This window comes from Patagioenas fasciata, chromosome 17, assembly GCF_037038585.1.
Source record: "Patagioenas fasciata isolate bPatFas1 chromosome 17, bPatFas1.hap1, whole genome shotgun sequence".
Taxonomy (NCBI): Eukaryota; Metazoa; Chordata; class Aves; order Columbiformes; family Columbidae; genus Patagioenas; species Patagioenas fasciata.
Window position 1 is genome coordinate 5,219,490 of NC_092536.1, and position 24,883 is coordinate 5,244,372.

At 42.0% G+C, this 24,883-nt stretch overlaps 1 protein-coding gene across 1 annotated transcript; it reads left to right on the forward strand.

Moving 5' to 3' along the window:
- The first annotated feature begins 141 nt into the window (after positions 1-141).
- On the forward strand, positions 142-24,883 carry PTPN11 (protein tyrosine phosphatase non-receptor type 11). The gene is made up of 16 exons (XM_065851202.2): positions 142-327; positions 4,992-5,114; positions 6,244-6,438; positions 7,120-7,312; positions 8,504-8,620; positions 9,124-9,237; positions 13,110-13,206; positions 13,791-13,870; positions 13,979-14,137; positions 14,484-14,615; positions 15,488-15,642; positions 16,301-16,368; positions 16,918-17,069; positions 19,981-20,093; positions 20,261-20,362; positions 21,298-24,883. The coding sequence occupies exons 1-15, from the start codon at positions 314-316 to the stop codon at positions 20,328-20,330; spliced, it is 1,782 nt and encodes a 593-aa protein (XP_065707274.1). The 5' UTR covers positions 142-313; the 3' UTR covers positions 20,331-20,362; positions 21,298-24,883.

The window sequence follows — 24,883 nt, forward strand, 5'->3', positions numbered from 1 at the left end:
CCCATCCCCGTCCAGCTTCACGGGACGAGGCTCCGCTTCTCCCGTGGCAGCTGCCACCGAGCCCGCTCGCTCCCGTGCACCCTTCCTTGGGAGGCGGGGGCGGGCTGGCGGCGCAGCCCGATGACGCACGGGAGAGTGACGCAGGGCGGGCCGCGCCGCGCTCCGTGTGCCTGCGGGGCCCGAGGCCGCCGTTGTTCAGGCTCCCTCAGGGCGCCCGTCAGCCCGCGGCCCGCGCCGGGGGGACCCCATGTGAGAGGCGGCCGTCGAGGGGGGCGGCCGGGCGCACCGCGACCCGCCGGGGCCACGGGAGAAAATGACATCGCGGAGGTGAGGCGGGAGCGAGCGGTGTGTGTGGGGGGGCGGGGGGCAGGGACCGTCTGTCCCCGGGGCGCGCAGGGCTCGGGCCCGTCAGCGCCCGCTCCTCATGACCAGCTGGCCGGGCAGGGCCTCCCGCGGCTGTGGCGCAGGGGAAGCGCCCTCCCCGCTCCCCGCAGCCGCGTCCCGGCCCTGCTCCCCGCCCGCCCCAGGGGCGCGATGTTCCTGCTCCCAGCGCCGTGGGGCTGCGGCTCCAGTCGGGGCCTGCCTCATTCTGCTCCCCGACAGTATTGGGGGTGGTGAGAGCCTGGCCCAGGGTGCCCAGAGAGGTGGTGGATGCCCCATCCTTGGAGACATCCCAGGCCAGGCTGGATGGGGCTCTGAGCAACCTGAGCTGGTGAAGATGCCCCTGCTCATGGCAGGGGTGGCACTGGGTGAGCTGGGAAGGTCCCTTCAACCCAAACCATACTGTGATTCTGTGTTCCTTGTGCCTTGTCTTACTTTCCCAGCTAAGCAGACCCTCACCCAGCCAGCACTAGCGAGGATGCGCTTCCCTGTGGGGCTGGGGCCGGTGGGTAGGGGGCTGGTCGGCCTCGGGCTCTGCTGACCCCTGTGCAGGGGCCAGAGCTGCCACAGCAAAATTGGCTTTAGTGGAGGTTTCAAGTGAGTCCCCCCACACCTGCAGGTGTGTTTGAACCACAGCTGAGACATGAATTTTATCCATCTGGCAGCCCACCCAGTTCTCAGTCCAGAATCTGAGGCCGGGGAGGGTTGTGCTGCTGTCATTAGCCCAGCGCTGGGGATGTTACTGAAACTAAAACAGGAGCCAAGTTTAAAATGAGTGTTCATAAGCTGACCTGTCCTGCACTCTCTATTACCAGCATTTGATCTAATTTGAAAACCTTGTGGCACTGCAAAATCAGCATGACAAACAGTTAAATCTGGTTTATTTGTTGTAGCTTCTCGCTGTCCTTGGTGTATTGTGGTGTTTGCCTTATTTTAGCCATCCTTTTTGGGCTGAGAGCTTGATGTTAATGTTAGACTTCAGAGGAGTTACTGTCATAAAAAGGAAAAAGATATTTATATTCTTATCCAACGTACCTATTCTGACATTCAGTACATCTCTGATATCTATTAAAGTATAAACTTTTCAGCATTGGGCTGTCCTCTTTCTTGTTCTGCTTAAGATGGTGAAATTAGATGGGTTGGTTTCCAGTCCATGGCCATTTATAATTAGATTTGCAGTCTTCTAAAGTTTGTGAAGGATCTCTGGGGTGTGTTGGGTTTTCTGAATGTCCCTACTCACACAGCAGAACAAAATGCAAGTGACCTTTTCAAAACACTTGCAAACTTGAGAGGAGTGATCTTCTTATTCTGCTTAGAAGTTTAAATTGTAACTTGTGAAGGAGAATGAAAAAAAAGATGAGAAATATAAACTGTTGAGTAATTAGCTACCAGTCACCGCCTCCCTGAATGCTATAGTTGTGACAGCTGAGACTCAGAACTGATTTAATCTCTCCTGCTCTTGAAAAGGTGATTAGGAAAGCCCAATCATGACCTGAAAAATTGTATTGATTTTTTTTTTTTGTCTTCAGTTTGGTAGGAGAGAAATATGCTGGCAATGAGGGACTTATAAAACACAGACCCTGCTGATCTTTAAAAAAAGAATTGTAGCAAGGCTGTATTTCCTACCACGTTTTAGTTTTTAACAAAAGCTTTCCTGCTCAGCTGATATCCCTTTAGTTTTGTTAATCAGACCCTCACTGTTTCACTGGTTACCTCTCTGCCAGCATTTTAGTCTTACCGAAAACTAATAAGGGGTTTGGAGTGATGTGCTGCTGAACCCCCACGTAAGCATTGCTGCGAGGAGTGTTCTGGCCACAGTGAGGGCAGTGAGTTTAATTAGAGTGTGACTTTCTTGATTGTGTTTATTGACTGCGATGTCCTTTGCTTGGGATGGCCTCTGCACCTGCTTGTCATAGAGGTTGGAGAAGGAAAGCAGAAAAAAGCCTCTAAAATGCATTCCATCTCTATAAAAGGAAGTGTAGGAGAAAGTTCCCTGTGGGGCTTGTGTTACTGGTGTCGTGGTCCCCGCCGCGCTCTGCTCCGCTTTTGGAAGGGATGGAGCCCCCGAGGTTCAAACGCACGCGTGTGATGGCAGGACTTCAAATGAAGCGTCTCCGTCGCCGGGCCGGAACCGCTGCACAGAGATCCCAAACACCCCCATTTTTCTATTTGGAGCGGCTGACAAATGCAGCTTCCCACTCAAAGCCAAAAATACGGAGCTGAGAGAGCAGGAGAACAAGTTACCATTAGAAAAAAAAAGTTACATAAAGTGCAATAAACTCCATGGTTCTCCCAGATGCAGCTTTTCTTTTACTACACTTACTTACTTTTTGCCATCTTCAGTAGGAGAGTGGGGGTGAGACTTGTTTTTAAACAATCTATCATCTTTTTCACCTGTCTTAAGTGCAACTTATTTGTACTCCCTTCTGCTCATTAAATAATTATGTTTCTGTTACTTTCCATCTTTTAACAGCTAGTGTACAGTTACTTCCAGATAGGTTAGGGCAAGACACAGAATGTATTATTTTAATACACAGAATGTATTATTTTAATTAAAACTTATAGAATGTCACCATATGATAAATTTGTAGGACTGATACAAATAATTCCTCCTTTGTATGTTTATACACTTCTGGGTATAAACTCAAAAACTTGCAAAGAGGTCTCTTGAGCCCAGTATGTATTTGAAAAGCTTATAAACTGTTCAAAGTGTTGCTGCACTTCTTCTTTTCTCCTAATGGAGGTGAAAGTGTGGTAAATCTATTATGAGCTTCTGCAAAGCCACCTGTCATTTTCTGAAATATATTATTCAGTGTTCAGTTCACCCCAGGTGCCAGTGCTTGTGCAGTTTCTTTTATGGGACTGCATCAAACCAGAACTTTCCTTGACCTTTGAGCAGTCATTAGATGTAGCATTATTTTTTGATTCATTCCCATTTGCTGTGATACCTTGGAAGTATTTTTTAATATATTTCTTTATGACCTATGCTGCACAGGTTTGATTTTGAGTTGTTATTGTTCAGTTAAAGGTATGCTGCTATTCACTAGATTTTCTTGGCGCAAGCAGAATATCCTTAACTGAAAAAAAAAGGCAAGATTAACAAGAAGAATCCTTTACTTCTGGAATGGAATTGCTACATAAATAATCCTAATTTCCATTTGAATGACTTGCTAGAGGTTTGGATACTCTGAAGTCTCCAAAACTCTCCAGACTGTTTCCATGAGAATCGGTGCCTGCAGGGAACAGCCCGGGTAAGGCTTTGGGAGGAATATTGACAGTTTTCAGTATAGAAGGAATTGTTGAAACAATCGAAGTAATAACCCTAAATTTAGACACGCGTTCACATATTTTGCCATTTTAGCAATTTAGCATGAAAATGCTGACTGTAGGAGGAATGATCAGGAATGCTATGCAATTTTTATTAGCTATAGCGCTCTTGGATCTGTAATGAGATGGGCTGCAGAGCCTTTTGCTGTAATGTTTTGCTTCACTTTGGAAAAACCAAGAACCTCCTGTACAAAGCGGAGCAGCCCATGTTCTTTCTGCAGATATGGATCTACATTTTCCCTTGTGCCCTGCCTTGTGTCTGATTTACGGCAACTCTGAGAAATAAAAGCCATCTTTTAATTGCTAAAGCCAAGCCTGACAAAGGCAATGAAACGGTTCTCAGTCGCTGTGTTCACATCTCTGTCCCTGGGCTGCGTGGTACTTGGGTTTTATTTTAAGTTTGTCTTCTGAAATCGTGCCTCATTAAAAACTCCTTTCATCCAGAACACACAGGTGTGGTTCTGCGGGAGTGCAATAAAAATCCTCCATGATAGATAAGAGCAAACACAGATGTGTTAACGGAACAGCTAAGAATAATTCTCTTAAAAGTGAATGCCATAGGAGGGGACCCGGAGCTGCTCTGATAAGGACCATATAGAGCTCTCCTTTGGCAGGGCACTGCTGGCGTTCAGAAGGTTGTTTGTGGGTGGTGAATATCAATATGAGATTCCTCGGGGTTTGTATTTAAGCGAGATATATTCGAGCCAGAGACGTTGCCGTGGTAGGTAGGAGACACAGCGTTGCTCCTGTGTTGGGCAGCGCTCAGCACCACCATCCCTTGTGGAAGAAGACAGGACAACTGAATAGGTTGTCCACACGTGGTGGTCAGCCCGAGCCCTAAAGCATGAGGTTTTCTTAAATCTTTAACTTTTCAAGTGTTGTCAAGTGTCATTTCAATGTTTTGTTGTATTTTTCCTGATTGTATCTCTGTTTCTTTGTCTGTCCTGTCTTCCAGGAGTAACGAAAATGAACGACTTGTGATCTCTATTTAGGTTGCAGGCCTTTCTTTGATGTCATTTTAATCCAAACAGTCTGAATATGTATAGATATATCTCCTTTACTTACAAAGCATCTCTTGCCAATATGTAAAATTGCAGTGTAATATGAAATGAACAATTTATACTTTCTGCTAAGATAGATATTAATTGAGGAACAGAATTCAGTACTTCCTGGTTTTGAAGTGGTGGGGTTGTTTTGTTTAGTCTTATCATGTCGGTTAACTCTGAAAGCTGGAAGATCTTCTATTTATTTGTTACCACTCTTTTATTTCTAACCTTTTATAGATGGTTTCATCCAAATATTACTGGGGTAGAGGCAGAAAACCTGCTGTTAACAAGAGGAGTTGATGGCAGCTTTTTGGCACGGCCCAGCAAAAGTAACCCAGGAGACTTCACCCTCTCCGTTAGGTAAGTTGAACTGTTTTTTTTGTCTTTCTCCCCAGATTGGTCAGAGTCTGCATTTGATGCTGTTCTATGGGGAAGGAGTGGAAATTAACTACTTGGAAGAGGTGGAAGAATGCATGGATCACTTTTTAGTCTGTTGTTCACTTTTTTCCTCTCTTTTCCTCCCATTTTCAGAGAAGAGGTTCTTAAACACTTTTACCCAACTTGGAGAAACTATGGGTTGGAGGGTGGCCAATTCTGATTCTGCAAAGAGACAGCAAAAGTTAAGGGGATGCAGAAGTAGATGGATAACAGCATTACTTTTAGCCCTTTAAAAATCTATTTGATAACTATCTGAAAGTAGCAGAGATGATGTGAATTACTGACCAAACACATGCGAGAAAATACTGTCTAGATTGTCTTCTTACAGGAAAAGTCAGCAAGTTTTGAAGGGCAACTGCTTCCAAAATAGGCTTTTTGTGACACTTATCCCCTGACACTGTGTATAGTGATGGGGATGGGGAAAGGAGGAAGCAGGAGGAAGTAGATAAAGGAAAAGGGAAAAGTGGGATTGGTGATAAGAAGAATGCTGCTGGGATGCCTTTGAGATAAGGGGCCTTGTTGAACAAACGGGAACTCTTTCAGAGAGCTGTTCTTCCTTAATACTGCGGGAGCAAATGTCTTAGAGCAGGCAAAGGCAACTCTTTACTGAAGGAGAGATCGTAGCGATCAGTGTGAAATTCTAGGGAAAGGAGCAAACAAGCTCTGAGGGGTGTCTTGAGAATTCCGAATTCTTTTCTCCTCACCCTTTGTGCTTGTGTGTGCAATTCTTGGAGGGATTTCTTGGGAGATTGTGAGGCCACAGAGCTTACACTGGCTTCAAGGATCCCTTCGTTACAGAACTAAGTTTTTTCCTATTTTTCCTGACTGTTGGGCAGCCGCTTCCCCTTCTCTGAGCCACCGAAATGTGGCTGAAACACAATTCAGGGGTGCCCTAGCTTAGCTATTCTGCAATTTTTCAGTTGGAAAATGATACAAATATCAGTATTCTGTAACTCAGACAACAGAACACTAAATATAAAAGTGATTGATTGGAAATCAGCTGATTTGTGTGTCGTGTTTTTTTTTTCTCTTGCTTTTTTTCAAATATTAGACGAACTGGAGCTGTCACCCACATCAAGATCCAGAACACAGGAGACTACTATGATCTCTATGGAGGAGAGAAGTTTGCTACATTGGCTGAGTTAGTCCAGTATTATATGGAACATCATGGACAGCTCAAGGAAAAGAATGGAGATGTTATAGAGTTGAAATATCCACTCAACTGCGCTGATCCTACATCTGAAAGGTCAGAGAAATAGTGATGAAACATGCACTTCTTAATAAATATGGTTTTTATCCCTATTAACACTACAATCAGCTTTCATTTGATGAATGCGTGGCCGCTGTCTTGTACTAAAAGTGCTCCCACTCATTTCAGTGAGGTTACTTGGAAAGTAATCTAATAAATGTGATTAAAGGTAAAACAATCTAAGCCCCAGAATCTGTTTTCTTTAGCATTCTTCCTGGTGCGATACAGTACTAAAAAACAGGGCATAGTTCCCTTTATTTTTACTGGGAGAATGTTTTGTTATAGAAGTTCCCCTAAAGCTTCCTGCAGCTGTTATTAGTGTAAGAAATTCCCAAGGATATTTCTGGACATAACTTTTTACAATTTTTGCAGCAGTGGGCAGGGGTGTAAGAAAGTAAATGACATGCGATCCAAATCAAAGCTTCATTTGAGGCTTATGTGAATGGCAAATATTGGTGCTTATGGAAGTACTCGCTTCAGAGTGTTTCTGTAATGTACAAGTACACTTCCAAGGCTTGGTTTGGTTTTTATTTTTATAAACTGTGAGGCTTTCTGTCGACCTGGATGTTGTTGTTCAGTGTAAATAAGCATTTTACTTTATTATGAATATTTAGAACAAGCGGATTTAGCCGTGGTTGGAATGACAAGTAGAGTACCTGTCTGCATCTTTATTTAAAGGTGGTTTCATGGGCATCTCTCTGGAAGAGAAGCTGAAAAACTATTGACAGAAAAAGGAAAACATGGAAGCTTTCTTGTGCGCGAGAGTCAAAGCCACCCTGGGGACTTTGTTCTGTCTGTCCGGACAGGAGATGATAAAGGAGAGAGTAATGATGGGAAATCTAAAGTGACACACGTCATGATTCACTGCCAGGTACGATGAAGCGCGAGCAACTTTAACAGGGCAGTGGGTTTATTGTAGCGGGAGGAATGTCTTGCACGTCACTACAGAGCTGAACACGTTCCCCCTTTCCTTGTGGTGCTCCATGTGCTGTGTATCATCTGTTTGATCGATTTGACTAATTTAATAGCATCAAAATTCTATTAGTGTTTTATTTTTCTTGCCTGCTTGCCTGACTGAATCGTGTCACTATCCTGTCAAGCACCGTCTAATAGATTCGCTTTGAATTGCATCAGAAATCTGTCTCAAACCCTCTGCTGTTGGAGCCTTTCATGCTCATGAATCTCCTTAAGGGAGTTGCAGCCTCCTGGATAAAATATAATAATATGAGTAATTGGACAAACAGATCCATCTGAGTCTAACTGTTTCTCCTGTCGTATTATGAACTTGCATGTGATAGATGATCAATTTTCTGTGAAAATTTTGAGTATTGAATCCAAGGAACACTTCTAAATCTAAAGCTTGAATTTAATATAGGGTAGTTCTTCACCAAAGTATTATTAAATTATAGTATTTTGATATTTTCTTATCTGCCCATGGGTTGCTATTAAGAAAAAAAATCACAGATTTTGTAATTTTTTGGTGTTATCTTGAAATACAGTGCAGCAACTTAATTGTTTAAAACCAGCTAAAATGCAATAATAGAAACCGTTTGAAGATAGAAATGGCCCCCCAAGACTGTAAAAACAATCAGATTGTTTTGTTTTGTTTTCAAGAAAACTGCTTTCGTGTGTAGTTACCTACTAGTAGCACTTATGACATTGAGGAAAATAACTCAGCAGTGCTTCCTTAAAATAGGGATGGTGCCAGCCAATACCAGTCTTTCAGGACCCAGTGATATGTTTTTAGGTATTTGAACTCATTTCCAAAGCTGGATTCTAATCATGCAGCTCAGGTAGCCTGCTCAAGCTCAGTTTAGACGGAATCAGCTTTCCTGAAAAATAATGATTTTCAATTGGATGACAAAAAGGATAATGTCCTCCATACTGTGTATGTGTTTCTTCTTATTAAGGTTCTACCATCCCTTAGCAGAAGGATTTTATGAGATTCTTCTGCACATGGTTTTAAAGAGAATTTCTCCTTTGTATCTTAGCCTAAAGATTATATTAGTGTAGACTTCGTTGTATGAAGTGTGTTTATTTTAATGAGCACCTGTCTTTCAAGGATCTAAAATACGATGTTGGTGGAGGCGAGAAATTTGACTCTCTGACAGATCTAGTGGAACATTATAAGAAGAACCCAATGGTAGAAACTTTGGGCACAGTATTGCAACTCAAGCAGGTGAGTGAATGGACAAGACACCACTAAGCTTTGTCACCTTCAGCATATGTTGTTGAAATGCAGGATTTTCCATATGTTCTGCAAGACATCATTTTTTTCTTCTTTCCCAATGGGAAAATTAAGAGCTATAACTGGATGATGAAGTCGGTGATTTAAATGGGAACAATTTTTATATGCCTGCGAAGGGATGGACTCTTGTGTCTCTGCATGCAGAACTTCTTGTTGCATCGTGGTCCATAGGGATTGCAGGACTAGTCCAGAAATGAGACAACTTAATGTATTAAAGAACAACTGTGAGATTTTATCTCAAAGCAGTTGTTCCCTGCCCTCTTCCTCTCTACCCTCACTGCCCTTCATTGTACGAATTGTAAAGTTTTGAAGTCCAAATAGATGCCTGGATCTTAGCATTGCCTCTATAAAATACACTTTGTGTATGGGATTTGTGATTTAACCACCTTCTTGTCATTTGTTATACCTTTGTTTAATATTTTTATATTTTTTAGCCTCTGAATACTACCCGTATTAATGCTGCGGAGATTGAGAGCAGAGTGCGAGAGCTAAGCAAGCTAGCAGAGACTACAGATAAAGTCAAGCAGGGCTTCTGGGAAGAATTTGAGGTACTTCATTACATTCCAAGTGTTCTGGTATTAGTTCTCCACACTACTAAAATGTTAGATTTGTTACTGCCTTCCTGACATTTCCTCATCTCCCTCTCCGTCACTTCAGATCCCTGTTCTTGTTCCCATCTCCTCTGTCAGGTACAGCACATGGTAAAGTTTTACCAGTTTCACTCTCGTGTCTGCTGGCAAAATGATCAGCTTAAACTGTTAATTTCTGAAATAGAGCAAATTAAGTATGGGTGTTAACCAACGCATTCCGGCCTGGGTCCTAACCCTTCTCTGACAACTGGGATCACTTAGTAACTTGTATGCGTATGGTGGTCAAAAGCTCAGAAGTGTTTTAAATCTAGTGGACTGGTTTATACCGCACGTGAAGAAAACCACAGTGGAGTCTGGAACTCTACCAGCAGATGGCAACAGCAAACTGGAGAGTCCTGATCTGTAATAGAACTGCTGGGTTTGGCTGTGAATGTTCTTTTGAGAAACTTCTTGAATAGTGATGGCTTTGCAAGGCACCCAGTCTTGAAGAAACTCTTTTTTGATCAGACATACTCATTAATGGAATGTACTGTCCAGTCTGCTCTGAGATTATTGTCAGGAGGAGAAAAATAAATCCATGAAAAGCAAAAGAGTCTTACCAAAGAGGTAACACATTTCACTATGAATGTGGATGGAATATAAGCAGGTGAGGTATTGGCAGTGGGGAAATCATAAAATGAGGATTAAGCTTCATCCTCTCTTCCCAGGCTTGGGGACGGTCCCTGACCCAGCACTTCTGGATGCTCAGGGTCCCACGTGGAGGGGAAGGAAGGCAGAAGAGGCCACTCTGGCCATTACTGAGGACATGGGACTCTGTTTTGCTCTGACAGTAGAGTGGGGAACAGTTCTCATCTATCGCTTGGGAACCTGCCTGGAGGTCTGGCCTCAACCTTTGGATTGCTCCTCTTGCAAAGTTCAATATGCAAACTTTGATATGGGGCCTGACGAGGCAGGAGGATCAACCACACTGTGTATGAGCCAGACTTGCATACGAGAATTAACTGTGTTTTCCAAAGACTGATTAGTGGTGTGCTTTATCGTATCACGGCACAGTCACATGGGTTGTGCCTGTGATCAGTGTCTCTTATAGCCTGAGCCTACAATTTTTGATGCTGATGGTGGTGAGAGCCTGGCCTAGTTTGGCCAGAGAGGTGGTGGATGCACCATCCCTGGAGACATCCCAGGCCAGGCTGGACGGGGCTCTGAGCAACCTGAGCTGGTGAAGGTGAGCAGGGGTGACACTGGATGAGCTAGGAAGGTCCCTTCAACCAAAACCGTTCTGTGATTCTATGATTTGCAAGTTAGCCAAGCAAGGAGTGTCTGTTGGCTTCCCTGGAGACTCCAAGCATCCCTTACTCTTATTTAGAGGATATAAAAAGGAAAAGGTGTACCCTATTGGCTTGCCTTTCTTGTAAATAATACTGGCTTACTAGAAGCTATAGGAATGTGGTTTTTTATTTCTTGAGGGAAGCACTCTTATGCAGTGTGTTTAGGAATGGATTGTTGATTTGTCAAAATATGACTAAACTGTTACTTACAACTTCTTTTCTGACCTCTGGTCTGGTTGAATAAACTTGTCTTGTAAAGGGTTTCTCAGCTGGTCCTTAGAGGCAAGGTGTTTTCCTGTCTTGTGACTTGCCTGAAGAAGATGGTTTGCTAGCAATCCGGAAGTCTTACAGAAAAAGTAAATGTAAGAAATGAAAGATTTTACCTGTGAGACATTCCACTTCTCTTTCCCCTTTACTGCTGTTTGTGAGGTCAGCGCTAAACCTTACTTTTTCCACCGTGCTTTTGGAAATGAAGCAATCTCGTAACAGTTTTAGCATCATGCTTTTTCATTCACCTCAGGTAAGCTACAGCTGTCAGTCTTGGCGGCAGGAGGGCAAACTCCAGGTTGCCTGTGGATCTCTGCCTGGGCTGGTTGTGATTTGGCAGCCCAGATGGTGCTTATAAATTACTTGTCTTCAGGTGCATTTAAGAACATACCTCTTGTCCCATGAACCACTAGACAGAGATGTTGACAGTCCTCGTAATGTTTTTGCGTCTGCAAAATGGCTGTTTGGTGAGCTTAATGCTTGGATGTTGTTGTGAAATTTGGGGCTGTGTTTCAGATTTATTATTGTGTTGTGTACATCTCTTAATGGGCTTGTTAGAAGTTGCTGCTTATTGTGGGTCTCTCCTCAGAGATGCTCAAAGCAATAATAATTAACTGTATGAAGTGAAAATGTGTTTGAAGCTACAGTTTCCACGCGCTTAATTGTTTCCATTTTTTTAACCTGCTCGCAAAATTTAGCCTTTTGGTTCTTTTGCTTGGCATTTTACTTGGCTGAGACTCAGAAGTCTTAATATTATATAAAGGTGCTCTGAGCTAATGGCACTTGAAAGGCTCTTTGCAGTGTGGCGAGAGGTGAGCTGGCTGCAAAGTGCTGTTCTGCCCGTTGCTTGTAGCAGCGAGCGATGCTTTATGGGGATCTGCTTTCTGTCTTCGCTTCAGAAGCATAAAGCCTCACAGCTCTCCTGAATTGCTTTTGTTCTTTGGTTTCTCTGTCTTTAGGATGAGGCAAATTGTCCAAGGTCACCAGGTGCGGCACTGACAGAGACTGAAATAGAAGTGAACAAATGCACCCGAGGTGCTTGAGCTTTAAAGTAAAAATCTCTGCAAGAGTGTTGAGGGTGGTAATAACATGGGGAGCAGCTTCCAAAGCCTGAGTGTACCTTTTAGTCAGACCAGTGCTGCTTTGGGGATTAAAACTTGCAACAAAGACAGAGATTCTGGTCCCTCCAGCTTCGTTGCAAGGAGGGAGATTTGCTACCGAGCAGCATGGCTGTGAAATTCGGGATTGCTGTAGTCCCTGTTGTATTAATTATGAACCAGGCACTGTGACATTAGCTCATTGCCAACAGGAGAAATCCCTGTGCAGTTTTATTGTTTCTGTCCTGGGATGATTTATGGATAATCCAGTTTGTAGCTACCTACTGCCCCCCTTCTTCCCCCAATGGGCAATGTGAGAGAGTCTGAGCAAAAACTGGATTAGTGCAACAGCCTGGTGTTGGTAGGAGAGAATAATTAGAGCATTTAAACAATGGTACGTGGCTGTGGTGGTGGGCTGCACATTGGGATTTTACCTGGCTCATCCACACCTGTGGAAATACTGTAGCATTCCCAAACGGATTTTCATTATGGAGAAATAGACGAAAATATATTCCTAATATTCTGCTGCTGACTGCTGAAGGACGTTTCACTGTGCTTGAGGCTTAAATGCAGCTCCATGTGCTGCTTTGGGTACCTTATTGATACTGAACCTAATGCCAGTTCAGTGGAAATTTAACTCCTTGCCTACCTGATTCAGCAAAAAGGAAAAATGCGCTAGTACTGTGAACTTTTACGCTTGATGAGAAAAACCTAGTGATGGTGATTGCCACAGACAAAATGTTGTTGTGCTCCAGTGTAGCCAGTTGCGTTTTCCTTTTACAGTGTTTTACAGCTGAAAGCTTTAAGGCACCAACTTGCGTCTGCTTGTTCAGAACAGTATCATGAGGACTTGCTGGTTATAGTTTGTGGTTTAAAGAAGATTTGAATTCATAGATATTTGTAATTATCAGGTGGATAATAGCTTACCTTGTCACTCATGCTCGTGTGTTTCTTGTGTACCTTGGCAGCAATAAAGGATGAAGTCTGAATGGAGAAATCCAGTACCTTCCCCTTTCTCTGACTCTCTGGCATGATGATGAAGTATTATCATTTCTGGGAGGAAAGTATTTCTATAATGATGGTGAAACGGTCCATACTGCTTTTATTAAAACAAGTTATTTGTGCTGTTTTCATTTAGACTTTACAACAGCAAGAATGCAAACTTCTCTATAGTCGAAAAGAAGGTCAGCGTCAAGAAAACAAAAACAAAAATAGATACAAAAACATTTTACCCTGTAAGTATTGATTTCTTTCATTATAATGTAAGCCTGCTACTTTTCTATGCTTTGTTTTCTTAGCTCATAAATACAGGGTTAATTAATCAGCACTGTGCCTTTCCTCTCTTTAGTGTTAATTTCCCCTCTTGTGTTGTCAGTATTAGCCCATGCAATTTCCAATTTGTGTTCAAATATTTGCGCTTTGTAGATACCGATATTTCGATGCCCAAATATTGGTTTTATCTTCAGCTTTCATTTAGAAGCGTCACATCCCTGAACTGTTATTTGCCAAAATGGAATGCTTATATTTAAGAGGATTAATTTGCTGTACAAAACTGCATGGTGCAAATTCAGCAGCCGTTTGCTTTGACTTAGTGTTTGTCCATGTACACGAGTTACTGGGTGCACGAGCCCTTATTTTGGTCGAGCTTGATATGAATTTGCCACTTGTTTTAAGAAATAGCAAAAGAGTTTGACTGAGTTTGACAGCTTAATAGCTTCTGGTAGCAGTAAGAAACGTACCTGTCTGTGGGATATTTAAAACAGCTGTGTAGTCACAACTGTGGAATGCAAGCACTTAACATACATATCTTTTCTTCCAGTTGATCATACCAGAGTTGTTCTACATGATGGTGATCCGAACGAACCTGTTTCAGACTATATCAATGCTAATATTATTATGGTAAGTGTTCTCCTGCCTCCAAGAATCTTGTTGGCACAGCCCATGTCTCTTCTTTAACATGCTCACCTAAATCTTGTAACCATTTGTCACCCTTGGATTTTTCTCTAGCCTGAGTTTGAAACAAAGTGCAACAACTCAAAGCCAAAAAAAAGCTACATTGCTACTCAAGGTTGCCTCCAGAACACAGTGAATGATTTTTGGAGGATGGTGTTCCAGGAGAATTCTCGAGTTATCGTTATGACAACAAAAGAAGTTGAAAGAGGAAAGGTAAAAAACAGGCTCTCAAACTGGCCTTAGGAAAGGTCATGACATTTGAATTAAAGTAGGGACTAAAACTGACTTGGTTATTTTGATTTCTGTGCTGAAATTTGCCGTGCCACCAAATTTGATCTTTGGAGACCTGGCAGGTGCTGAGTGTCCTTTTTTATTGGTGCATGTTGGAACTGAGGGTACAGTCCTATGATATCAGCAGGTGTCCCTTTTATAAGGGTCGACTCATTAAATTTTAGCTCCTGATAGTGAATCAGAAACGAAAGCTTCAGAAATGTGTTTGTTAACCAGTTTATGAACCAGCCTTTGTTCTTACTGGTTTTTGGTTTTTTCAATCTTGCAGAGTAAGTGCGTCAAGTACTGGCCTGATGAATATTCCCTAAAGGAGTACGGCGTTATGCGTGTTAGGAATGTTAAGGAGAGTGCGGCACACGATTACACACTAAGAGAACTTAAGCTTTCTAAAGTTGGGCAAGTGAGTATGTTAGTAGCACTGTCCTTTTAATTTAGGCTGCAGATCACACACACAAAAATACACAATTAGGCTGTTTCTTTGGAATCAATAAAAGCACTAAGAGACGAATAAACTGAGCCCTGACTCTTCCTTTGAAGCTCCAGGTTTAGTTCCATACATCTTTGTCCTTGGGATAAGTGAAGATTCTTATACCTAAGCACATTTTGGGAGATGTGTGGCTGCAGAGCTCTGAGGAAACCTGGAAGGAGGGAATGTGCTTTTTGGAAATGACATTTCAGTCTAGCTATGCATGTGCTCTCTTTCATGGAGATAGCTGCACTAGGAAAAAATGGTTTTGTGTGGGTCCAGTGTGTAGGAAGAACGTGTAAGGGAGGAATACAAGAAATGAGGAAGGAAACAGTGAACTAGTGTGGAAACAGCCCTTTCTTGTTAAGGAGCAATTTGGATCAGGGTACAAAAAAACTTGTGTAAGAAGGAAATAAGCAGGATGTGTTAGACTGGTGTGTCCGTGGGATGGAGCTGAGTGGGACGAGGTGTGTGAGGGAACTGCCGCTGGGTGTGAATGTGACAGATGAAGGTCCCTCGCTGTTGGTCGCCCTCAGACAGAACTTTGCCGTGGCTTCTAAAGGCGAGGATGGAAATGTTGGAAACAACTGCATGGGGGAGAGGGAGCTGAGGAGGCAGGAGGTGGGATTGATTTGTTGGACCAGGAAGAGGCTTGTGCCCTCCTTTGAGAGCTGTGGTACCATGGATACTGAGCAGCAGGTTGGATAAGCCACCTTCTGATCTGACGCAGCTTTGCCACATGAATGCTTTCAGCTGGATTTTGATCTGAAGGATTATGTTTTCACGTGTTGGCTACTTCCTTGCAGGGGAACACGGAGAGAACAGTCTGGCAATATCACTTCAGAACTTGGCCTGATCATGGAGTCCCCAGTGACCCTGGGGGGGTACTCGACTTCCTCGAGGAGGTGCACCATAAACAGGAGAGCATTTCTGATGCGGGACCCGTTGTGGTCCACTGCAGGTATGCTGATGCACTGGGCCTCCCCTGCTATCACTCTCTGTGTCTTTCTTTTTAAATTTAGTTAATTTTTTTGGTGAAAAGCTTTAAAAGAAGACAACTTTTCCCGAGAGCAGCTCAGACTTTGATCTGTCAAGGTGTTTGTGCCTTCTGTTTTGCAAAATGAGGTATTCTAGCTAGGTGTCAAATGATTACCTTCAAAGCAGTCTGTCTTTCAGAGCGTGCAGCTCTGTATGAATAAAAATTTAATGATTTCTGATGCTGTATGAGAAGGTGGTACCAGTCTTGGCTAGATAAATTTTGGCTGCTGGATCATGGAAATTCTAGTATCCTGTCCCACCTCCCGTCAGTGCTCTCGCCTCAGTCTTGGTTTATAAATGAAATACTTTTTATAAGGCAAGGAAATGTTAAATCTGACCTTGTAGTTTCTTTCCGATTCAAGGATGTTAATAAACGCTGAGGTGTTTTATGACTTCTGTCTCTTCCATGTTAAATTGTTTAGCTCTCTAGTTACTTTTGGCTGTGGGGCTTGGTTTGACTCTGGCTGTAATTTGGAAGTCTAATGTCTGTTAGTTTAGGCTCTTACTTGGACTGGTGTTTTGGTGTCTGTTCAGAAAGAGCAGAACAATTAACTCTTTGGTTTTTTTTCCCCTTTTTGCAGTGCTGGGATTGGGCGAACAGGAACTTTCATTGTGATTGATATTCTTATTGACATCATCAGAGAAAAAGGTAGGTTCCCCTCCCTTTTATTTTCCTGTGGAACGTTGACAGATACATCCCAGTAAAACAATGGGAGTGGTGATCGAATAGGGGGTTCCAGTGATGCTACAAACCAGATGTGTGTGTTTGGCATAGGAGGGACTTGCTCATTGCTCTTTAATCAAAGTGCTGAAACCCTGTGCAAGTGAATAATGAAAACTTTCAGCTGAGGATTAACCAGGAGTCTGGTTATGTTGTTCTTATTTTTATCATTCATTTTTCTGGTTTTGTTTTTAAATCACTCATGAGCGTGTGGCTGTTGATGTACTCATGCCCACTGAATTTGGGTAACTTGTTTTTGGAGAACGGTATTGTATTTATGTATAAACTGCCATAAACACTAACTCAGCATGGATGCTACAGTTCTACAGATCTACGTGTCAATAGTCAAGGATGAATCCTCCACGTTAAATGTTAGCAATCTTACTGCTGTTTTCTGCTGGAAGATGAGGCCCATCTCTCCTCCACAGACAAAGTTTATTTCACTGCTCTTAACATTATGATGATTCTTCTTGCTAGGTGTGGACTGTGATATCGATGTTCCAAAGACCATCCAGATGGTGAGATCACAGCGATCAGGAATGGTTCAGACAGAAGCACAGTACAGGTTTATTTACATGGCTGTACAGCACTACATTGAAACGCTACAGCGCAGAATTGAAGAGGAGCAGGTATATTTGTCCTGGAGTATAAAATATGACATAGGAACACTTTGTTGTTGAAACAGGGAGTGGAGTTGCTCGTTTGCTGCCTGTTACTTTTGGAGACCTGACTGTATAACCAATGCATCGGGAAAAGGCTGGCTCTGTAACCTGTTAACCTTGTTCAGAGAAGCCAGCCTGTATTTCAGTTCATTATACTTATGAATTAATTAAACTATTAGGTGAGATTAGCCACTTGCAGAGGAAGAAAACCATCAGTCTGAGAGGCTTCTCCATATGATTGCAGCTAGTGCTGCTTTACCTTCTGTGAGGACGCTTGCATGTATGGGATCCTGTCCCCCAGGCCCTGCTCCCCAGATCTCAGATTTCCTGTTAATATTATCTGTTTTTCTGTGCAAAAAGAAAAAAAATTTAAGACTTTGTTAATTAAGACAGAACCTTGTCTTCTGGTGAACTTTAAAGATATTTCCAATCTGTTAACTCTATTTCTAAAGTATGATAATAGATTTGAATGGTACTAGCTCTAATATGTACAGTGTCCATCAAAAAGCAACTAGAGGAGTGATTTGATGTGATAAAAGCTTTGGAATATGTGGTGACAACCACAAGACCTTCACCTCATTCTTCCTAAGTACTTCACTGCACTCAAATCCTGCAGTATTTTACAGAAATCACCTTGTTTTGTAACAAAGAGCTGATGTTCTACTCACTGTTGCTTTAATTCTCTGCTCTAACCTCTGGTCACCTGGGATTTTTATCTTTTTGTTTTGGAATTTCAGTATCTTTCCTTCTGCAGCTGGCTTGCTGTGCAGGAGATAAACCCACCCAACAGCTCAGGCAGATGTGGGAGCTGTGTGCTCAGTGCAGTGCTGGGGGTAAAATATTATCCCTGTTTTGGGATGGAATGTGCCAGCTCGGGCTTGGCACTCTCGTCTGGCTCCTTGGGAGTGTGGCAGAGCTTATTTCGTATTTGCTTACATGATGTAGATGTGCTGTTCAGCAGAGAGGATGGAGACTTTATTCCTCTCCCCAGGACAGCTGTTGTGTGCTCTGATGGTGATTAGACACAGAGCGAAGAACAAGAAATCCCTCAGGTGTAGTTTTTGTTCCTGGCTTTGTTGTTTTACTTCGCTTTCGAGCTGCCTCATGTCTCTGTGTGTGTAATTATGCAAGCCTTGTATTCTTGGCCCATGGAATATGGTCTCCTCCTGTTGCTGCCATTTCTGAAGTACATCTGCAGCTCTCTCTTGATCGTTACAATGGGAGTTGAACAGTATTTGGCTATGGAGTGGTGCACCGTATTTCTCCTATAGTGATGAGGCTCTCAGTGAGTTGTGTTTCATCTTCTATTCCATTACTAGCTCAGAAGGCACAAGTATAAACGTTTAAGAAACTGGCAATAGATCATTGATTTACCTCAGGAGGTCTTGACCTAGAGCTGGGGGTAGTGGCAGCTACAGGAATAAAACAATACAGAACTTCTCAGGTTAGAGAGGGCTTGTGTGTTGCGTGTTGCTTTGCTTTGTTTTTTTCCTTCCTTGTGGAAAGGTGTTTATTCTCTTACATCTAGGAAACAAGTAGTTCTTACATTTCTGCTACTCTGAATTAAAAAGGATAATTACAGTGAATGAAGCAGAATGAAGAGAAGCCAGATATCTACTTTTCCTTGGCTTGCTTTATCTGTTTCAGTCAGCTTAAGTAATAGAAGAACTGACTGATCATTTTTAAATTGCTTTTACTGTACAGTACATCTGTAACTTGAACTGCCATTCATCGCACAGTTTTGTAGGTGGGGCTGGTAGAAATCAAGCTCTAGTTTGAGACTTCAGGATATCATTGGCAGGGGAAGAGTTTGTACCCATAACACTGTAGAATACTGCAGAGTTTGAACCTTTGCATTTTATTTAAATCTTAATTTTCAGCTTTAACCTTGCAGGCAATTGATCTGGGCTGCTGGTCTATTTGAAAGTAATTTGTCAGAAGTAAGTAGGAGGCTGAAAGGAGAGAAGTTGAGTGAAATAGCGGAACGATTTGAGCAGGTCTGGAAAGGCCATTCTGGAAAAACTTCAACCTACATTGCTCTGCAGAGCGTTCTTAATGGCAGCTCAGCAGCCAGATCTCCCCAGAGGCTCCGACAGCCTCTGTTGTGGGTTTGATTCAGGCCAGTTATTTAGTACTTGTTCAAGCATTTAATAAACAAACAAACAAAACACCAAAACAACAACAAACCCAGTAGCCTGTAAAATTTTGAATTGAGGCTTTAATTTATGAGTAGGTTTCAACGTATGCGTCTTGTGAGTGTTTACCTTGAAAATGGAGAAAGCCACATCTCCATTCTTTCCGAGCTTTTGCTTTTTGGAGCCTTCTGTATCTTCAGATATGCCAGCACAATTGGCTGCAGCTTGTAACATATGCCACAGAATACAAATAACAGCTTGGCTTCTTTTTATATCAAACCTAATGGGCTAAGATGTTATTTTATTAGAGATCTTGCAAACAACATTGTTACTCATTTGGCCACATCTCCGAGCTGGAAATAAGGTCAGTGGGAAGCCCACTGGCTGGTACTGTCTGTTAAAGATATGAAAGAATGAAGTGTGGTTTCTTCTGCCAAGTAAGAAGTGGATTTTGTACAAGTGCTGGTTTGTAAGGTTGGTACATTCTGCTGGAGATGGTGGTGGAAAGAGGAATATTGAAAATCGAGGCTTTTCAGGTCCTGTAACAAGTATCTAAAGCCAACCTTTAGGTCTTATTCATGTTGTGTGTCGTATCTACAGAAATAAGCTCTCTTCTGTTCATGGACAAACCTTTCTTCTAAAAACATACACAGCTAATTATACATGAAGTTTCTGCCCTACTTCAAGGATTAGTTTCTATGAGTAATTTAAAACCTGGCTTTTTGTTGTGTTTTGCTTCACAGAAGAGTAAGAGAAAAGGTCATGAATACACAAACATTAAATATTCTTTATCGGACCAGACAAGTGGGGATCAGAGCCCTCTTCCACCCTGTACCCCAACCCCAACGTGCCCAGAGTAAGTTCGCTTCTGTTATTAGTGTGGAAGTTCTGAACTGTGCTAACTAATCTTCAGGGACCTCCAATGAGAAGATTGCCCTGTGCTTCGCTCTTAAATTAAATTGTGTACAAGTGTGGTTTTCTCACGCTAGATTGTTTGGACTGAAAATATTTATTCTGTTTCAGAATGAGAGAAGATAGTGCTAGAGTATATGAAAATGTGGGGCTGATGCAACAGCAGAAGAGTTTCAGATGAGAAGATGTACAGAGACTTCCATGTAGAGGCAGGTGTGTATGTTCAGGAGTGAGTGTGCACATCCAGCCTGAGCTGTGGGCTCTGGAGGAAATGTACTTAAAACCCAACAAAGAGAACTACAGGAATGACTTTCTAATGCCCAAAGTGCGTGTTATTTGTCCTCCTTAGGGCATTTAAATTCCAGAAGCTACTTTTGAGTGAGTTGCATCTAGTCTACCAAAGCAAGCGGACTATCAGCTTGGTAGATTGGCCTTTGTTCCCTTGCCCTAACTCAACAGCAACATAAACTGGAAGTCTTTGTTATTCAGGAGGCTGAAATTCTGCATGCTAGCAAAAGATGTGTAGCAACTACAGTCTTTTGTAAGTGATCTTTGCTCCTGGTTGCTGATAAGGATTTGTGATTTGAAGAACACTTAATCTGGTGCTCAGTCTCCAGGTTACTGCTGAGCCTGTGTGGGGTGAGCAGTTGGTGTAGTATTGTCATAAATTAAATCCTTGCTTTTGTGGAGAGACAAATCTGTAGATTCTCTTTGTTGTGTTTTGAATATGTTATAATTCGGTTCTTGCAATCAGGCAACTGAATATGTATCTATTGATTATTAGCTAATAAATTTACCTGATACTTTGGTTAATGAGCTGTGAATACAGCACAGGAAGAATACCTTTGAATTTAAGGTGTCTTTAGTCATTAATTTCTTTTGTCGTCTTTCCCTCTGTGTTTTTAAAGACCTCAGAAATCCGATTTTCCCTTTTCCATTTGGTAATTTTAAGTACATTTCATCCATTTAGTCCAGGAACCTTCTCCAAGTTCATATACAGCTTCATCTACTGCCAAAGTACCACGCAGCATATAAGATTGGAGAGTTTTGGTTGAGTTTAGGGCTTTCTTGAATCAGAATTATGCACTTCTGTATAATATCAGAATAAGAAATAATAACTCTTATTTTCTTCTCTCTTCCTTTCCCAGAAATGAATATGGTTTTTAAAAAGGTCAAGAAAGAAATCGAAGAAGTTTCACGGAACTGTGAACTCTGAGGGCTTGGTACCTTTTTATTTACGGTTTTAATTCTTCAACAGTAGGCAAAACTTCAGACCACCTAAAGATTGTTTATATCTCTTCTCTCCGATACCTGATTTCCAATTGCTCATTTTCCAAATAAAAGGAAATCCTTTCTACAACGTAGACAACTACTTTGTAGAGTCAGTCTTGAATCCAGCAAACTGTTGGACTGTCATCCGTTTGTTTTTTAAATAGTATTTTTTGTTTTACAGTATGGTTATTACTTGGGGTATTTTTTTCTTTATTTGAGCAGTTGTGGGTTTTTTGGGTTTTTTTTGGGAAGTGGGTGGTGGGAGAGCAATGAAATGGATAAATCCGTTACACTAATGTAAAATACTGATGGGAACAATACTTGATTGTTTGGAAACAGTGGATCACCAGCGTGAATAGAATCAGCTACATGATAAAATTAGTCCTAATACATTTCAAACTCAGACTGAGTTCCATAGCGGTGAGTAGTGATTGATATGAAGGTGCTTTTTGTGATAACCGATGGCTTTGATTATGACTTAGCTGAGTGGCTGGATGGGCTATTTTTGAGTAATTATGCAAGGCAGCCTTTACATCAAATGAAATTTCTTTTACATGATCTCTACCTAAAATAGAAATTTACTGTATCTCTCAAAAGACACGGTGGCCTCGCGCTTTGGGAGGACACTGGCTGTGCATTTGTCTGTGTTCGTCTGTTCAGCAAGAGGTAGAACTTGTAGAATTAAGGTATTTTAACAAGTTGCATGATGACACCTTGACCACGTATTAAAATCAGTGAACCAACCCCCTGTGCAGGTCGTTCCCTTACTTAGTGTGGGGAAAAGCCTCTTCCCTTCTGGGGAGGGGGCAGCTTTGAGCCTTCTGGTTTTTGAGTAAGGCCTTATGCTAAATTCAAGTTGTGTCAAGGAAAGCAGCGCGTGGGAGCTCGCTATCCACTCAAATTGCCTTGGTTGGAAGGGGCAGCGAGGCCAGCAGGCGTGTTCTGATTCGTTTGGTCAGGCAGAAGTTAATTACCGTTCTACCTGAAGTGCCTTTCAGAGCTGCATTCAATTTGCTGTCCCTATTTGGTTGAAAAAAAATCACACTCAGCTGAAACCACTTCTGCTTGGTGTCAGTGAGACAAAGTCCTTTTCTAGAGACTCTAGAGCAAAGAACTGCTGTTAAGCTACCAGTTAATTGTTATTTTGTCACTTTGCTGTGTCCCGTTATCCGGAGCAGGAGCTCCCTGGAAGCATTAGCAGCCGCACGTGTGCATTAATGGCAGAATCGGTCCCTGCGGGGGGTACCAGTGTGTCTTACCAACAGCTTTCCCTGTGTTTCTGGGGAAATCCTGTGACTTAAATGATGTTAAGGAATTATTGTCATTTTTATACGGTGGGTGCAGATGGTGAACGCTGTGTTAAATCGCTGTACGTGAAGGTGCAGGGCAAACGGAATCGCGTTACTGGCCTTACTAGTGAAGTTATGCTAAAGCCTGGGATGTAATTAATGCAGCCTGTGCAAGGTTAAGTGGGAGATTACATTACCTTTTCCTGGGAGTGCTTTGAAAAATCAAATATTTGAACACATTGTTTGAACTGAATGAAGGTGCTTCTTTAATGTTAAGCAGAATTTTGTTAATTTGCCTATTGTCCTTTTTGTCCTTTGAGGCTTTGGGTTTGGTTTTGTTTTGTTTTCTTCTGGAACTCCTGTCACCAGCATACCATAATACCTGTTTTAATGTCATAGCCTTATACTCTAATCATAAGTACTTGTGACCTTTCTAGATCTAAAATTTCTAGTCACCATGAGAGAGCAATCTATTAATTTGGTAGTGAGATGCCCTTTCCTGTGTAGCCTCATCTGGGTGTTCCTGATCCGGCAGGGGGATTGGACTGGATGAGCTTTCGAGGTCCCTTCCAATCCCTAGCATTCTATGATTCTCCATCGCCTGCTTCCCCTCCTGTCCCTATTAACAGTTTCGTCCTGCGGAACAGGGATCAGTTATAAGTGCTGGTATTTGTATAGAGCAAGTGACAGCAATTAAATATTTGTCTAAAAGGTTGTGCAGAGTTGGACAGATTCTACACTTCATAGGTTAGAGCAAGGTGGGACGCGTGGTCAGTTCTGGAGCCGTTCACTGCATTGAAAAGGCACAGGAAGGGTCAAGAGAAATGAGAGAAGGATCCTGAACCAATCTGAACTCTGTGAACTCAATTAATGTGATGTGTCTTAAAAGATTGACCTGTGTAAGCAGCAATCAGCTACATGGCCAACATAAAGTTGCCTTCATGACCTCATCTGAGCTGTTTAGAACTTGCCGCTGTAGGGTTTTATTTTTATTCTTTTTTCTTGTAACCAGGGAATTCTCACTGCAGAATGTGTATTAATCCTTGGGGGGGAAATGATGGAAGAACGTTGATGAATCTGAAAGGTTGTGAATAAAAACTCCTCTCTTACGTGGAGCGTTAGGCCGTGTTTAATACCCAAGGGGAGACCTTGGGAAATAAAACCCATCTGCCCTTCATGTGCCAGCAAGAGAGGGATGATTCTTAAAGTGTTTTTAAACATTCTTTTAAGCAATGGCTGGGGTTAATGCCGGCTGAAGCAAGAAAGACAAATGTCCTTTGGATCGGGGGAGATGAGTGCGGGTTTCATGTCTTTCTAGTGAGTTTTTAGAGAATAAATCTTGAGCGTTGATTTACAAGCGTTTGCCGTATCGATGGCGTGGAAAAGGGACGCGGTTCTCAAGTGTTCTGCTGTGGGACTTTTATACCAGAAGGGAAACTTTCACCCAGCTGCTGAGGCACAATGTTTTACGCCAGTGTGAATTTGCTGCAGACTTCATTTACCGAATGTTTTGTAGCATACGCTTGAATTTCAACTAACTGTTGGTAGGGCTGATTGGTTCTCCTATTAATCCTGACCAAACTTTACTTTTTCCTCTGAAGATGTGTGTTTGAAACACAATTAACTAGGATACGGCTAACGAAGTTATAAAACCTGTTTCCTTTTTTGTTGTAGGGATGGGAAAAATCACAGCTGGTACTAGGATGTGTTGTCAGGTTTTGATTTTCTACCCATAACTTCATTGCTTCGAATTAGTTTTTAATTTCTCCCTTTTAAATAGTGAAACGTAATTAATAATTTCATGCCTGTTTATTTATGACATTATTGTGATTTTTGTTTGTTTTTATTACAGTACTAAAGACTAATGAAAAAGGATCTTCTTATTAGGTGGAGTAGACCTTGCATTTATTTTTTTTCCTGCAATGTATGAAGTATTGTACCAGAGTATTAAATGAAATGTAATATTTTATTGAAAAAAAAACTCTGTCCTTTAAAAGGAATACATTTAGGATGTCATCAATTTGATGTGAATCATGTAAATGTTGATAATGCGCTGTTTATTATACATCTAGTGTTTCAAAAGACTCACTTATTGCCTTTTGCCCACATACGTTCTGTAGACCATTTGCAATTGTCAAAATGTGACATTAAAATAATAGTTCATGTATAGAAA